Source organism: Miscanthus floridulus, chromosome 5 (genome assembly GCF_019320115.1).
Source record: "Miscanthus floridulus cultivar M001 chromosome 5, ASM1932011v1, whole genome shotgun sequence".
NCBI lineage: Eukaryota > Viridiplantae > Streptophyta > Magnoliopsida > Poales > Poaceae > Miscanthus > Miscanthus floridulus.
The window spans coordinates 104,738,780-104,755,568 of record NC_089584.1 but is presented as its reverse complement, the minus strand read 5'-3'; the positions used below and the strand labels follow the sequence as shown (position 1 = coordinate 104,755,568).

Here is a 16,789-nt window from a genome sequence, read left to right as displayed (position 1 = left end):
GACGGATTAATTATGCTTAATAAATTCGTCTCGTGGATTACTGAGAACTTCTGTAATTTTATTTTATTATTACTATCCAAACACTCCTATATGATACCCTGATGTGACATCCGACGTGACATCCCTAAACTTACTCCTGGATTTAAATACCCACCTTAATTATTCGCACGAGCAGCTGGTGTGTGTGAACACACAATGACACCGTTGAGATTCCCCACGAGAATATCTAAAAGACTAAAACCATGTGCTTAGCAGTATACAACTTTGTATCTTACGCGCAGATTAAGGCTGCATCAAGGCGTCCATGTAAAGATTTGGTTATTTCGTCCAGAAAAAAAGAGGAGCCAATGCGATATCCATCTTATCTGTAGGTGCTGGCAAGTGAGAAGACATCATCTTTCACAGTCGCTGACTGAGAGATATGGCGGTGTTTCGCTCATTCCGGTCACTTCAGCGCGCCCTCATTCTGAAATTACTGAAACTTGTGGACTTGTGGTGTAATTCACGATACAGATAGGGCAACGTGGCACAATTGCACATGACAATAATCAAACACAGATACAAAAGGTAATTCGCCGATCTTTCAGTTTGCCAGAGCTTCAATGAGGTTTCAGAGTTCTTGTGCCACCGGAATAAGTGAAAATGAAATTCAGGTGGGGATGGGTTTAATCCTCCCCGTCGTGACCTCAAAAAAAAAAGATTCTAGAAACAAAAATTATCCTTTTTCCTACTGTTTGCTTGAGTAAAAAGTAATATTGTTCATCTGCTTCGAAAATAAAGAGCGAACTTTCAGCACATCTTTCTGGACATCAGGTTCCAGAGACGAGCTAGACACGTACCTAGACCATGTCCAGCACGGTTCACGTCACTGGAGCAAGAACTACAACTAACACAGGCACATATACACAGAAAACGCAACAATAGGCGTATAGCAGTAGCAAGACGAGCACTCTTGCAGCTTGCGGTTGTGGTGGCTCAAGCTCAAATGATGTAGTCTGACCACTGCTGTATGAAGGAGGTGTGGTCCATGGACTCCCCTGGCATGACATCCTCGCCCTTCTTCCCGCCGATCAGCCTGGCGGGGTTCCCCACGGCGGTGCTCCTGGGCGGCACGTCGATGAGCACCACGGACCCTGCGCCGACCTTGGCGCCGGCGCCGATCCTGACGTTGCCGAGGATGGTCGCGCCGGCGCCGATGAGCACGCCGTCGCCGAGCTTGGGGTGCCGGTCGCCCACCGCCTTGCCGGTGCCGCCCAGCGTGACGTGGTGGAGGATGGAGACGTTGTTGCCCACGAAGGCCGTCTCCCCGATGACGACGCCCGTTGCGTGGTCGAGCAGGATCCCCTTGCCGACGGTGGCGGCCGGGTGGATGTCGACGGCGAAGACCTCGGCGACGCGGGACTGGAGCGCGAGCGCCAGTGCGCGGCGGCTCTGCGCCCAGAGCACGTGCGCGATGCGGTGCGCCTGCACGGCGAGGAAGCCCTTGTAGTTGAGGAGGCAGTGCGCGAAGCCCGCGCAGGCTGGGTCCCGCGACCGCGCCGCGACGAGGTCGGCGGCGGCGGCGGCGCGGACGGACGGGGTGCGCGGCGAGCGTGGCGACGAAGAGGTCGTACAGGAGCGTGGGGAGCAGCGTGGAGGACCAGAGCTTGTTGGCGAGGTGGAAGGCGAGGGACCGGTCCAGGGACGGGTGCGACAGCACCGTGGCGTAGAGGAAGGACGCCAGCGCCGGCTCCGCGTCCGCGTCGCGCCGCGCCTCGGCCTTGATCTGGGACCAGACCCAGGACTCGTCGCCGTCCGACTCGGGGGGCGGGTACGACGGCACGATGTCTGCTTGGAGCGCCGCCGGCGGGGTGCTGTGGTTCACCCGCGGTGGCTGGGCTGCTGGCTCGGTGCGCAGCGGCTGGCCGGCCGTCATCTTCGAGTCGCCGTCTGTGCCTGTGTGGCCGGTGGGGTGTGCGGGCGGTGTGCGTGTGGCTCGCGCAGCGCAGACGTGGTGGAGGCGGAGCGGCAATATATAGCCCAAGAGCAGGAGTGGTCCAAGCGGAGCCACGTGGGGCGCCCCATCCGGAGAGCACGACCCCGAGTTGCCGAAAGCAAGCGGAGCCTGAGCGTGCACGGTCACGGATGTTGGATGAAAAAAAAAATTTAACACTTTTTCAAACTAATTTTAATCTAACACTGTTTTATTTTTTTTTTTCCAAAAACTAACACTTTTGCCCGTACCTATTTCTCTAGCACGGCGAAACGTCTGTGCCGCGCCATGCATGGTCGCGGCGAGAGGGATGACGTGGCGATGACCGGGACGCTGACCGATGACGTGGCAGGGTCTACCGCGCCACCGATCTTGGCGCCACAGTGACATCAATCAATTAAACGACGTAAATTAATGTAAAATATAATCATTTGCATTGCAACTCAAATAATAAAACCAACACTTATAGCAACAAAAATATACATGGTAACATACTTCTAACTAAATAATTAACCTTAACATTAACAAAATCAAACTAATATCTTCCTCCAAACCATAGCCCATAGTTCCCAAACATAATTTTTCTCCTAACCTTAACTCTCATTCATAATATTTCAATCCACCATTCAAACAAAAATAAAAATGCGTCATTACCTTGAACGAAGCCGAGGAGGGAGGGAGGCGGCAATGGAGGCCCGGGCGCCGACAGCACTTGGGAGTAGCGGGAGGGCGCGACGCGGAAGTCGTCCACCGCATTAAGGCAGACAGAGGGAGGGCGGCTCGCGGGCGATATTTACCTGGCACACTAAGATCAGTGATACGGTAGACCCTGCCACGTCACCGGTCAGCGCCCTGATCATCGCCACATCATCCCTCTCGCCGCACCACCGTGCATAGCGCGGCGAAACGTCTTTGCCGCGCCAGGAAAATAGGCGCAGACAAAAATGTTAATTTTAGGGGAAAAAAATAAAACAATGTTAAATTTAAAATTAGTTTAAAAAAGTATTAAAAATAAAAAAAAATCGGATGATCACGAATTCACGACGCAGGGATCAAGTATATAAACGGAGCGAACTTCTGTTTTTGTTGCGCACCGCCAGCTCTTGCGTGTCGCTCCTCGTAGCCGCAAAGCGGTGGTCCAGGGTAGGGTGCATTTCGCTTGCTATCAGTAGAGCTGTGTTTTTTTTTAAGGATAATTTTTTTCTCGAATACGCGAGTGTGCACATCATTGTATTAGAAAGAAGCCGAACCCGGCCGGCAGAATAACTCTAGCGGCTACATTTTGAAGAATAACAACCACATAACCAAGAGAGCACCCTAAATGGTATGCTAGCCTCGCGCTAAAGCTCGTAGTCCTCCGGCGCCGGCCTCAATCCAGCGGTCCGCTTCGGCCTTGATTAGTTGCAATAGATCACTGACGCTCGCTGAAGCGTCGTGGAAGCATCGCGTATTGCGCTCCTTCCAAATCAGCCAAGAGACCAGCGCAAACAGTGAGTCGAGGCCTAACCTTCGCTCTCCACTGAACAAGGAACGCAGACTCCGCCACCAGCACAGTGCAGTCGGTGATGCTTGGGGTAGCTGCCTCCCTAGTGCTTGCAAGACGAAGAACCAAACTTCCCTAGAGAAAGGGCAAGTCCCGTTGATGTGGTCGATGGTTTGTTCTTCCTGATCGCAGAGGTAGCAACGGTCCCTTGCATCCAGGCCATGTCTCCTTCTTCTATCACCGGTCCAGTGCCTACGCTTGAAGGTGAGCCAGAGGAAAATTTTGATCCTCAATGGCGCCCACGTTTTCCAGATGAGCTTGTGGCCAATGAAAGGGGTGGAGCCTCTATGTAACATCTTGTACGCGGACTTGGCCGTATACTCACCACTGGCCGTCCAGCGCCAGACCATTTTATCATGTTGATCGGAGAGCTGGAAGTCGGCTACTGTGTTCCAAAGATGTAAATAATCAATGATGGCCTGGGTTGACATTCCGCCGGTTATGCTGCGTGCCCACGTCCTGTTCAGCCGCCCAGCTCTTACGGACTGCCGTCGTCGAGTTCTTGTAGGCACCAGTGGGTAAAGAGCAGGGCCGATGTCACTGACAGCTTCACCGTTGATCTAGCGGTCTTTCCCATAACAGCGTTTGTTGTCCATTCACCACCACCATGAATGTTGATGCCTTGAAAAAAAGCTTGCACTTGGGGGCACGTTCGGATCGGCAGTTGGCTCCAGGCCCGGTCCTCGTCTGTTCTTTGAAGCCAGAGCCACCGTGTCTGCAGGGCGTAGCCGGCGAGCTTCAAGTCGCTGATTCCTATCCCTCCCAGCTCGGTTGGTCTGCATACCGACGGCCAGGCGACCATGCATTTTCCTTGAACGGACTGATCGGATCCTGCCCAGAAGAATTTGCGGCAGATGGCGTCGATTTCCTTTCTCGCCTAGGCCGGCAGGTTTTCCGCCATCATGGCGTAGATGGGGACTGACCGAAGGACCGACTTGATCCATATGAGCCTTCCGCTTCTTGCCATCAGTGCTTCGTGGCAGGGTGGTATTTTCCTTGCCACTTGCTCCACCAGAGATTGATAGTTTGCTTTCGGGATCGCTCTCGTGCTCAGCGGCAGTCCCAAGTACCTTATGGGGAAGGGCTGAACTTGGCATCCTAGGATGGAGACGATGTCGTTTAAAGTTTCCTCCCATCCATAGATCGGGGTGATGGAGCACTTGGGCAGGTTTGCGTGTAGCCCAGAAGCCGTTCCAAATACGTTGAGTATTTCTTTAATTAACCGCCGTCGCTTCTTGTGTTGTGGGACGGATGAACAGTATCACGTCGTCAGCGTATAGACTGCACTGAAACTTGATTTCAGACGGCTGCATCTTTCTAAGTACCCCATCAGCGGATGCTTTGAGAAATAATCTATGCAGCACATCCATTGCTATAATGAATAGCATGGGCGACAGAGAATCTCCTTGGCGCACCCCCCTCAGTTGCCTGATCGGTGGCCCTTGATGACCGTTCAGGATGATTCTGGATGTTGCTGTGGACAGAAGAGCTTCAATCCATCGACGCCATCGCTCCCCAAATCCATGCGCCTGAAGCACCTCCAGCAGGAACGGCCACGAGAGGGTATCGAAAGCCTTTGAGATGTCAAGCTTCAAGAGCAGCATTGGCGTCTTCCTTTTCCGGTCGTGGATGGATCGTGTTCGAATGAACGCGTTCTGGTTCTTGTCAATCATCTCGTTCAGCCTCGGAGCTAAGCGCAACACCAGTATCTTGGATACTAGCTTCGCAAAGGTGTGGATCATTGTGATCGGTCTGAACTCAGCCGGGCTGCTAGCGCCGGCTTTCTCGGCAGCAGCGCCACGAACTCAGCCACGAACGACTTCATTCTCGACGATGTGGAGCCATACGACCTTGGGAATTGCTCGTGGCTCGCATGTCCAAGCAGATAGCTTGTACAGTTGTACGCCGATAGATCAGCCTTGGACGCCGATTGTGGATCGACTGCATGTAACCAGCAGCTTGGCACCAGGATCTTGGCAGCGGTGTCCTCGGCCCAGGCATGCGGAGGAATGCCTTCGAGCTCGAGCGCCACCTTAAAGGACAGTAGAGCTGTATGTGACTAGTCATGTCTAATTTGCGTGGACAGTGCATGATTTTCTTCTTCGGAGTTCGGATACCTCCGCACATTCGATATTCTTGGATCTAGTAGTAGGCGTCCTTCTGTCTGGATGGACCTAGCCCACGCCGTCCCCGCCCACATCGCCCGCTGCTCATGCGACGAACCTTGTCCTCGCCCCCGCCGCCCCCGCTCCCACCCCCACCGCTCGCCTGCACCGTGCACGATGAGCCTGATGCGCTAAGCACTCGCTAGGTTCCTCCCGGACTCGTGTCTCCTATCGCGGGCGTGCTCCATCTGCTTGCCCCTGTCTCTGCCCCTACCGAGGGTTGTGTCGCCAACGAGCTCCACACCGGCGACCTTCACGCCGCTCCGCAGCTTCGAGCTTCGGGCCGGCGTCGAGCTCCGCGTCGACGAGCCTCCATTCGTTCAAGCAGCAAGCAGATGCTACACTAAAAGCGTATGTTGCAATAGTATATCTAAAATGTTTCAGATGTTTTTGAGGTATGTTGCAAGTGTTGTATATCGATGTTGCAAAAGTAGATCGGGATGTTGCACATGTTGTAATGGCTATACACCTATGTTTCAAGTGTATGTTCCAAATGATTCATCTGTTCCAGACGAATGCTGCAATTGTTTTGTCTAGATGTTACAAAAGTAGATCTAGATGTTGCATACACATGTATGTTGCAAGCATATGTTTCAAGTGTTTCGTACGTATGTTTGCAAGTGTTTTATCTGTATGTTGCACATGTTTGCAATGGTTTTCAAATATTTTTCAGACGTTTTCGCAAGTGTTTCAGATGCTTGTTTAAGCGTTTTATCTGTCTTCTTTCGTATGTTACAACTGTTGTATCTAGATATTTCAAAAATAGATAGGATGTTACACATTGAATGCGCGTGGGAAGCGGCCTGAGCCCGACGCACTAGGCGCTCGTTCGCTCCCTGTGCGGACAGCATCAGACGCTAGTGTCCGGATCGGACGTCCGGGCTCGCAAGTCCGTTCTTAGATTGGATACCATTAGGTTTACATGGGCCGACAACGCTGACAATTTTGTCCAGTTGGTCTGGCCTGGGAATGGCTGTAGCGCAGCATGCCTGGAAAAAGTCGGCCCACGGGGGCATATGCGATCCTTAATCCTCCTTTAATCAGTTTGTTCGGCTGGGGCTAAAACGATTATATACGATCGTGGATTATTACTGCTGACGGGTTTGGTATGAGAAAAAAATAATGTTGTGGCTAGAAATTTACGATCGTTTACGAACAGGCCGAATACTACTGCGATCAAACTAAAGAAACAGAGCTGAGACTCACAGTATCCATCATCCTTGTTTCATCAAACAATACCAAATGACAGTATGACACGACCAAATACAGGGTGCGTGCGCAACGCTTGTCTTTGGCACAATCGCGCTGTTTCCTTGGCCGGCCGGAGGTTGCCTCGAAATGAATCATCAGTTGCCGGGGACGAAGTTGGTGGCGTACGCCCAGGCGTTGTTGCTGACGGGGTCAGCGATATGGTCGGCGAGGTTCTCAAGTGGCCCCTTGCCGGTGACGATTGCCTGGACAAAGAACCCGAACATGGAAAACATGGCGAGGCGGCCGTTCTTGATCTCCTTCACCTTCAGCTCCGCGAACTTCTCCGGGTCGTCGGCGAGCCCCAGCGGGTCGAAGCTTCCACCAGGGTACAACGGGTCGACCACCTCGCCGAGCGGCCCACCGGCCACTCTGTACCCCTCCACGGCCCCCATCAAGACGACCTGGTCGATCAGGTGATCAGCGATGCAATTTGCAATCGCATTGCATTGTAATATCAGTCTATCAGAGCAAAATCCAAACTGCTTAGGCGAGTTGGGGTCGGAATCGGACTGATTTAATTTGTACCTGGCATGCCCAAATGGCAAGGATGCTCTGTGCGTGCACGAGACTGGGGTTCCCCAGGTAGTCGAGGCCCCCCTCGCTGAAGATCTGGGCGCCGGCCTTGAACCAGACGGCCTCGCCGAACTTGACGCCGTTGCGGGCAAGCAGCTCCGGGAAGACGCAGCCAAGCGCGCCGAGCATGGCCCACCGGCAGTGGATCACCTCCAGCTCCCTGTTCTTGGCGAACGTCTCGGGGTCCGCCGACAGCCCAGCGGTATCCCAGCCGTAGTCTCCCGGGAACTCGCCGGTGAGGTAGGACGGAGGTTCACCAGACAATGGCCCGAGGTAGAGGACGCGGTCCGGGCCGTACCACGGGCTGCCGGACGCGGCGGCGGGCTTAGGCGGCTTGGCGGCCGTCTTGCGCATAGTGATGCGGCCCTCGCCGAACACGCTGGGCCGGACGTTCTTTGCCGCCTTGCCGGCAAGGGCCGGGGAGGAGTGTGACATGGTAGATGCCGCCATTGATGATCGCGGAGGATGTTTCCTGCTAGTGCTTGGGTTAGAGCTCGTGAGCTATTTTGTGCTGGCTGCGGTGAGGAGGCAGGCAACCGGACTTGAGTTTAAATAATGGCGGGACGATAGGATAGCCTCACCCGTTCGGGCGTTGCCTGGATGAGCATATCTCTTGCGATTTCTGACTGGATAACACGTATCTGGCATGCATGCCACTTGCCACCTGTGCGTGTGCTTTGCTGACGTGTCAAGTGCGCTCTCCAACTGGAACCCGGGAAGCAGAAGAGAGAGAGAGAGAGAGAGTACTTTTTTCGGTTCATAAGTAGTTTAGCTTTTTTGGGTAATCCCTTCGTTGAAACGGGACAAATATATTGTTTTTACTACTACGTCTAAATAATCTAGAAAACCTAGAATAACATACAATTTAGTATGGAGGGATAGTATTATTGATAAACAAATCAAATTAGTGGCTTAGGAAGGGACTAGGTAGTCTAAATAGGTAACCACAATGCATTTAGACTAGGTAGTCTTAATCAGTGGGCTCGATGTTAGGTATCTATACGGACTATTGTTGGGGATCTAATATCGGGGTACCTAATGAGGTGAAACTAATAACCATCGAACGTTGACGCTTTCGGTCAGACAAGAACGCTACTACGCTTCTTGCCCGAACGATGGAAGATTGGTCCCGCCTCGCCCGACCCCCGAGGGCTAGACTCCGCCTCGCCCAACGGCTGAGGGCTGGTTCCGCCTCGCCCGACGACTGAGGGCTGGCTCCGCCTCGCCCGACGTCTGAGGGCTGGCTCCGCCCCGCCCGACGTTCGAGGGTGGGCTTCGCCTCGCCCGACGGCTGAGGGCTGGCTCTGCCCCGCCCGACATCCGAGGGCGGGCTTTGCCTCGCCCGATGGCTGAGGGCAGGCTCCGCCTCGCCCAACGTCGAAGGGCTGTCTCCGCCTCGCCCGACGTTTGAGGGCAGGCTCCGCCTCGCCCGACAACTGCACCCTACTCCTTCATGATGATGAACTGGAGAAAAGACACGACACTCAGGTCAAACCGCAGTACTGAGGACCATGCCCTGCGCACCTACGAGAAGGTACTGTCAGGATACGACGGGACGGGCGCTTTAAGCCCTCTCAGGGATGGCAGAGCCCGAATAGTATTGTAGGCGCCGACTTTTGTCCTACAGTATTGTAGGCGCCGCCATCAGCCCTCGGGCGTGGATCCTAACACAAGCATATGACAACCACAACAATCCAAGGAAGAACTCACATCATCTACAGTAATATGCGTATAGTCATTTCCCCGTCTACTCCCTGTAGAGTCATGGCTCAGCGCCCTGACACACCGCACCGTCCGCCGGGGGAGGATGGGACATGACCACTCGCTGAAACAAAGCCAGAGCCCGGCCCTATCAGGATCTGCGAAACATGCTATTCCTGGCATGGTCTGCCATGTCAGCAGGGCAGGCTCAAGGAAAAAGGAAGACCCGGCACCCTCGAAGGACCTTCTCCGCCTTTGGTTTTTTCCTCTTTCTCCCATCTGTAGCCCCTGTTCCCCCCTTGGTCTATAAAAGGGAGGGCAGGGCACCCCACTAAGGGGACGGATCGATTCCACACACAACACACAGTCAAGCAGTAACCGAGCTCTTGGCATCCTTTCGACCTTTCCAACAGAGACTTGGAACTTGTCCGTCTCTCGACCGTTTGTAGTATCTCATTTTACAGTGCTAGCTATTGTCGTATCTCATTTACATAATCGTTATTTCAAAGAAGAGAAACTATACTCAGTTCAGGTTTTCTACCGATGGTTAAAAGAATATATATCATTTATTAGGAGAGACTGAATGGTGAAAAATATATCAAGTACTAAAAAAAATTGAAAAATAGCAAGGTAAATTGGTAATTTCATAAGTATTGTGGTCTTGTTACTTCATTTTCTCTTAGATGCTGTCTTGAGGCATGGTGACCTCTGTGCCAACCCAAATGAGTCAGATCGGTCTCGTTGCCATCCCACCCATGCGAACCACCACTCTTTGACATAGAGCTAGTCCGGTTCACTGGTATTTTTCTATGTTGTCATGGGGTAGCATCTCGTTGCCCTCCCTTAGCTACGAGAAACACCCCCATTCCCCTTCCCCACCCCCACCCCTCGTGTTGCCCTCACTCAACTGCGAGAAACACCGCCCCCCCCCCTTTCTTTCCTCACCCCTCATGACACACCGAGCCGATTGATTCTCTGCCCCCCTCACCTGCCCACCCCCTTTCCTGCGATACTGAAATCCGTCGATTTTTTATTATTCCCAGTTTATTTGCTTTTGCATGTTGCCGATTTAAGTCAATGATGGTTGGTGGAGGAAGAGGACAACACCGAGTATACAGACGGTGAAGGTACCCTGGGCCCATACATCCGACAGTTATCATCATTAGTGTGCTATATAAATACTTCTAAATTGCCCAAATGTTTGCCTTTTGCAATTGATGATAAAATTCTCCCTATTATTTCTTCTTGAATTTAATTTGTTTTTCAGAAAAATCATTTCCTTTCATACTAGAACATGTTGATTCTGCAACCATGACTCATCTCAGAAATAAAAAAGGGGTTATGTAACCTCTTTAACACTGTGATTTATTTCCTGGGCTCATCCGAAATCTTAGTGTACTCTCCTTAGCATAAGAAAAACATGAACTTAAAACCTCCTAGGCAGGTGGTACCTGATTTCCTTTGGAGCTTGCCATTTGATTCTCACACTGCTTAAAATCTAATGTTCTTTAGCCAAAGGAAAGATGCAAATATTGCATCATTCATAATGTTTCAGTCATAATAAGTCCAGTAGCTCATCAGCATAGCTACAATTGGTTAAACATCTCTATATATTGTTAATAGCCCCATAGATCATTAGCATGGCTCTCTAGAGTGTGCACGAGATATAGAAAAATTGTTGGAATATCAAAAGATATAAAAAGCCATTTTTATGCAAATAACTCTCCAAATAATGATTTAGAGAGTGAGTGTGGGGGTATGGCCCCCGATATCCACAAGACAAGACATGGGCCGCACCATCAGAGATGGCCCAGCCCATAAGATCAAGGCGTGCACTGCAAGCTATTGTATAGTACCAAATAGGATATTTTCCTTGTAACCCGACCCCTCCAGAGTATATAAGGAGAGGCAGGAGTCCCCTAGTGGATAGATCCATACATCTCAATGCAATACATCAGAACACAGGATGTAGGTATTACGTCATACTGACGGCCGAACCTGTCTAAATCTTATGTCTTGGTGCTTGTATTACCATCTCGCTCCTGATCTCGCTCACCTCTACGACAAATCTACCATCGTGGAATACCCCTCGGTGGACTATCGAGCATCTTTTGTTGACAGTTGGTGCGCTAGGTAGGGGCCTATGCTTGATCCATGGCGAGCCAGATGAACCTCCAATCAACAACGCGTTCTCGTCATCAATCTCGTGGAGATCCATGCCGGTCCACGACGATGATTCATCGCTGGCTACATCAGCCCCCGTGACAGCAGATCTGATCTCGGAACCACCTTCGAGGTCACCTTCATCAACAACTCGCTGCCCGCTTCCTCGCTACCAGAGGAGGCAGATCAACAACGACGATCTGATCGTATCCATCGATTGGGTCGGTCTGAAGCTCGTTGATTGCCTCTCCATCACCGAATTGGCTCTGGACACTCTGGTTCAGCACCGACCACCCTTCGATCTAGATCTATCAGAAGCTGTTCAGGAAACTCCAGGGGTTACAGCCCTACCCTTCGGGTTCACCAATGCCACCGTCGCTTACCAACATGCCCTGACGGGCAGATTCGCCGACCAGGTTGAAGACGTCGATCCTCTCGCCGACCAGATAGCGCCATACGCCGCCGACCAGTCGTTCTATCTAAAGATAAGTCATGCTTTAATATTTTTCTAAATATTCTCCAATCTTCGTTAATCGCCATGATATTTCTTCGAGCTGTTTTCTCCATGTTTGCTCCCCAAATGATTTTCCGAACCCCCGAACAGTCCTGTTGATGCTCGGACGTCTCTAGAGACGGCCCTGTCTCTGGCTCCTCCCTACACGTGCATGAGCATCTGCCCTCTGTGTTATAGGTGGTCGATAGCGGCTCCTTAGCGACGCCTGTTCCTCCTACACGTGCACGGGCTCTGCGCTCCGCGTTATGGTTAACAGGCTAGCTAGGGCTGGAGACTCAGCTACACATTAACTGTTCGGGTGATTTATATTAAATACATCTTCACACCAACTAATCGCCAAGCTACTTACGCTATTTCATCGACATTGCTGATTTTTCTCCAGAGTTCATATATTTGTACATCATGTACTACGCGTTCACATATTTGTATTGCAGGACCATCGTCCAGGTGATCGGATCACCTGGTACTCGAACTTCACCACCGATCAACTGGTCGCCCCGCTAGGATCATAGACTTCGGCGCTGACCAGTTGATTGGACTGTTCACCGGTCGCTTCTACTCAATGCTCACTTCGCTGCCGACCAGTTGACCAGACTGTTCGTCGCTCCTGCTTCATCGCCAGCTACGTCGGTTACTCCTCGACGCTCGGATTCTTTGTGCTCGAGGACTAAGAGGGCACACTTCACCGTATGGACATCGCTAGCTACACCGGGGACTCCTCGGTGCTCGGACATCGCCAGCGACACCGGGGACTCCTCGCTCTTCAGCGCTCAGACATCGCCAGTGACGCCGGGGACTCCTCGCTCCTCAGTGCTCGGACAACGCCAGCGACGCCGGGGACTCCTCGCTCCTCGGTGCTCCGACATCGCTAGCGACGTCGGGGACTCCTCGCTCCTCGGTGCTCGGACATCGCCAGTCACGTCGGGGACTCCTCAGTACTCGAACATCGCCAGCGATGCCGAGGACTCCTCGGTGCTCGGACATCGCCACCTACACCGAGGACTCCTTGAAAGGTCCTTGTGTGGTTTTAGTAATTGAGTGACAACCTAGGTGGACTAATTGTGTTTATGTGAGATACACAGGTAATTATTCCATAGGTACATATGTGTGAGCAACATATGCCATGAAGGTGAAAATGGCTTGGAGATGTTGCAAAGCTCACACATGTGATGATGAAGGAGCTCATTGCACATGAGACATGACATTGAGTCATGTGATCAAGGTGGAGAAGATCAAGACAAGACTTGGCTTGATGGACCGGTTGCAAGCGTGAAGGGCAAGTCGAAGGCTTTGGAGCGATGGACCACGTGGCGGTGAAGCTTGAGCAAGACTTGGCGCCGATGGACGAAGGCAACGGTAAAAAGCAAGTGAAGTCAAGATCGATGAACCAATATGATCATGTGATGATATGAAGTGGATCATATCATTGTTGATCATGTTGGTGCATGTGTTGCATCAACATTAGAGGAGATGAAATGGAATACGTAAGGCAAAGATATAACCTAGGGCATTTTATTTCACCGGTCATAGGTGTGTAGAGAAGTTGATGACCGGGTTTAGGATAGATGGCCGTACTATCAAGAGGGGCAAACTTGTTTGCATATCGGTCATCTAAGTGCCACTCGAGTGATCTAACTTTGCATCGTCGCTAGGATTGAGTGGTGTGGCAAGTTGAGTGGCTAATCCTTTGAAAAATGATTGTGAAAATGCTAACACACATACACATAGCGGTGTACGCTTGGTGGTGTTGGCACATTTCCAAAGGAGATGAAGTTGGAGTTGATGTGGATCAACTCGGCGATGGAATGGAGGTGAGAAGGGTTTGAAACTCCACCGGCGGAGTGTCCGTCCGTAGAGTGCGGACAGTCTGATGGTGCCACCGACACCCTATATAGAAAAGATAGGGTCTCACAAAGTGGACCGGACGCTGGGTTCTAGCGTCCGGTTAGTAGTGGTGGTCAGCGGGCAGGCGACAGTCATCGACCGGACGCTGGCGCTGGAAGTGACCGGACGCTGGCCGTATGCATCCGGTCAGGGTGATGTGTGGTGACGTAGGCAGAGCAGAGAAGCTAGAAGTAACCGGACGCTGGTGTTGCATCCGATCACGACCGACCGGACGCGTCCGGTCATGTCTGGTACCTTACTGGAAACGACCAGACGCTGAGGGTCCTACGTCCGGTCAGTGTTAGCTGCAGCGTCCAGTCAACAGATGACCGTTGAGATTGGGCAAACAGTGTTTGAAGAAGGGGACACATGGCATGCATCGCACGACCGGACGCTGAGGTCCAGCGTACGGTCGATCGGACCGGAGCGTCTGGTCGTCCCGACTTTTGCCCAGTGAAAGGGTAACGGCTCTATTTGTTTGTGGGGTTATAAATAAAAGCCATGGTCGGCCTTGGGCAAGCAGCTGAGCACACTAGAGCCTTGGTGGCTTATGTAGTAGTGCTTGGGAGCCCTCCATCTTACATATACTTGATAGTGATTATTCGATTGTGTGAGAGAGCGATTCTAGTGCGATTGCATCGTGAGGTTGTATCGAGTGGCACTAGGTGATCGAGTTGCAAGCCGGTGGTGCTTGTTACTCTTGGAGGTTGCCACCTCCTAGACAGCTTGGTGGTGGTCTCCGTCGAAGCCCGCAAGAAGCTTGTGCGGTGCTCCGGAGAAGAGCATTGTGAGGGGCATTGTGCTCGCCCCGCGGGAGCCATGAAGAGCAACTCTCGTTGAGCGTGTCATTGAGCTACCCTCACTTTCGGGGTAGGTTCTTGCGGTGCCCGATGTGCGGGCTTGGCGGGTGATGCCAATTAGCCGCCGAACTACCAAGTGAGCGGTCGACACAACGGGGACGTAGCGTGTTGGCAAACACATGAACCTCGGGAGAAAAATCACCGTGTCAACCTTGTTCTTCCCGTTGGTTTGCATCCTCGTTACACAAGCTTGTAATTACTTTCATATACATTGTGCTTTTGTAGTTGCTCTTGCAATTAGTTAGCTTGTGTAGCATAGAAGTAGCTCACTTGCGTGGCTAATTTGGTTTATGTAACCTTTTTAGTCACTTTGCTTAGTTTGTGTAGCTAAGTATTTGCGCTCTCTAATTTGGCATTGGTTGCCTTGTTATTGAGCATTGCTAGTGAGCATTAGGTGGCTTTATGCTTTTGCTTACTAGCATGTGTAGGAGCTCCCTTGTTGCTTAAAGTACTAGTGGCATAGGTTTGTGTGACCTTGCTCCTAGAATTGATTAGGTGAGCATTAGCTAGCCCGACACCTTTGTTGCTTGTTTAGTATCTTTGAAAGGTGCTAGAGAACATAGATAGAGGGGTGTAGTCTTGGCTAGATCGATAGTTTTAATTCCGCACTTGTTTTGGCTAGCCGACACGATTAATTTTAGAAAAGACTATTCAACCCCCCTCTAGTCCGCCATCTCAACCCTACACTTCTCGGTGCTCGGACATCGCCAGCGATGCTGGGGACTCCTTGCTCCTAGGTGCTCAGACATCACCAGCGACACCGAGGACTCCTCGCTCCTCAATGCTCGGTCATCGCCAGTGACGCCGGGGACTCCTCACTCCTTGGTGCTTGGACATCGCCAACGACACCCGGGACTCCTAGCTCTTTGGTGCTCGGACGTCGCCAGCAACGCCGGGGACTCCTCACTCCTCGATGCTCGGTCATCGCCAGCGACGCTGGAGACTCCTCGCTCCTTGGTGCTCGGTCATTGCCAGCGACGTCGGGGACTCCTCGCTCCTTGGTGCTCAGACATCACCAGCAATGTCGGGGACTCCTCGCTCCTCGGTGCTCGAACATCGCCAGCGACGCCGGGGACTCCTCGCTCCTCGGTGCTCGATCATCGCCAGCGACATTGGGGACTCCTCGCTCCTCGGTGCTTGGTCATCGCCAGCGACGCCGGAGACTCCTCGCTCCTTGGTGCTCGGTCATTGCCAGCGACATCGGGGACTCCTCGCTCCTCGGTGCTCGGACACCGCCAGCGACGTTAGGGACTCCTCGCTCCTCGATGCTCGAACATCGCCAGCGACGCCAGGGACTCCTCGCTCCTCGGTGCTCGATCATCACTAGCGACGCTGGGGAATCCTCGCTCCTTGGTGCTCGGTCATCGCCAGCGATGCCGAGACTCCACGCTCCTCGGTGCTCGGACATCGCCAGCGACAGCGGGGACTCCTCGCTCCTCGGTGCTCGGTCATCGCTAGCGACGTCGGGGACTCCTCGCTCCTCGGTGCTCGGACATCGCCAGCGACGTCGGGGACTTCTAGGTGCTCCCTTGGTGGTTGGATCTTGCTATGTCTCATCAGTGTGCTATCAAGCTGCTCCATGCTGTTCGGATCAGGGTGCTGATCTTGGGCAGCACGTCTAGGGTCTTGATGCGCGCATGTCGGATGACGTCGGCAAAGCTTTTAGACTTCTTTTTCTTTGACCCTGCTACAAGATTCATTCTTCACCTTCCAGTAGGCTCGGGGACTAAGTGGGCATACTTCACCTTACGGTGAATGTGTTTGTTCTCATCTTGAGGCTATGCCCGAGGACTGGCTGCCTGCTCGACTGGTCTTCTACTTTCTAACCCTTGCACCACGTGACTACGTCACCTACTGTCAGGCTCAGGGACTAGCTATGGGGGTATGACCCCCGGTATCCATAAGACAAGACATGGGCCACACCATCAGAGGTGGCCCAGCCCACAAGATCAAGACGTGCACGGCGCTGCTCGGCGTGCACCACAAGCTATTGTATAGTACTAAATAGAATATTTTCCTTGTAACCCTACCCCTCCAGAGTATATAAGAAGAGGCAGGGGTCCCTTAGTGGACAGATCCATACATCTCAATGCAATACATCAGAACACAAGATGTAGGTATTACGTCATACTGACGGCCGAACATTTCTAAATCTTGTGTCTT

At 52.3% G+C, this 16,789-nt stretch overlaps 1 protein-coding gene and 1 pseudogene across 1 annotated transcript; both read right to left on the bottom strand.

Moving 5' to 3' along the window:
* Window positions 1-871: 871 nt before the first annotated feature.
* LOC136452870 (probable serine acetyltransferase 1) lies at window positions 872-2,117 on the bottom strand (annotated as a pseudogene).
* Window positions 2,118-6,876: 4,759 nt separating this feature from the next.
* LOC136450381 (chlorophyll a-b binding protein 2, chloroplastic-like) lies at window positions 6,877-8,042 on the bottom strand. Its single transcript, XM_066450785.1, has 2 exons — window positions 7,457-8,042; window positions 6,877-7,332 (listed from the first exon to the last, which is right to left on the bottom strand). Exons 1-2 carry the CDS (start codon window positions 7,952-7,954, stop codon window positions 7,027-7,029), a joined length of 804 nt encoding a protein of 267 aa, XP_066306882.1. The 5' UTR covers window positions 7,955-8,042; the 3' UTR covers window positions 6,877-7,026.
* Between the last annotated feature and the right edge of the window lie 8,747 nt (window positions 8,043-16,789).

Excerpts from the sequence above, each read along its gene's own strand:
- LOC136450381 (XM_066450785.1), bottom strand. The coding sequence starts at position 7,954 with ATGGCGGCATCTACCATGTCACACTCCTCCCCGGCCCTTGCCGGCAAG. Across the intron at positions 7,333-7,456 it reads TTGCCATTTGGGCATGCCAG|GTCGTCTTGATGGGGGCCGT; the intron begins GTACAAATTAAA and ends CTGATCGACCAG.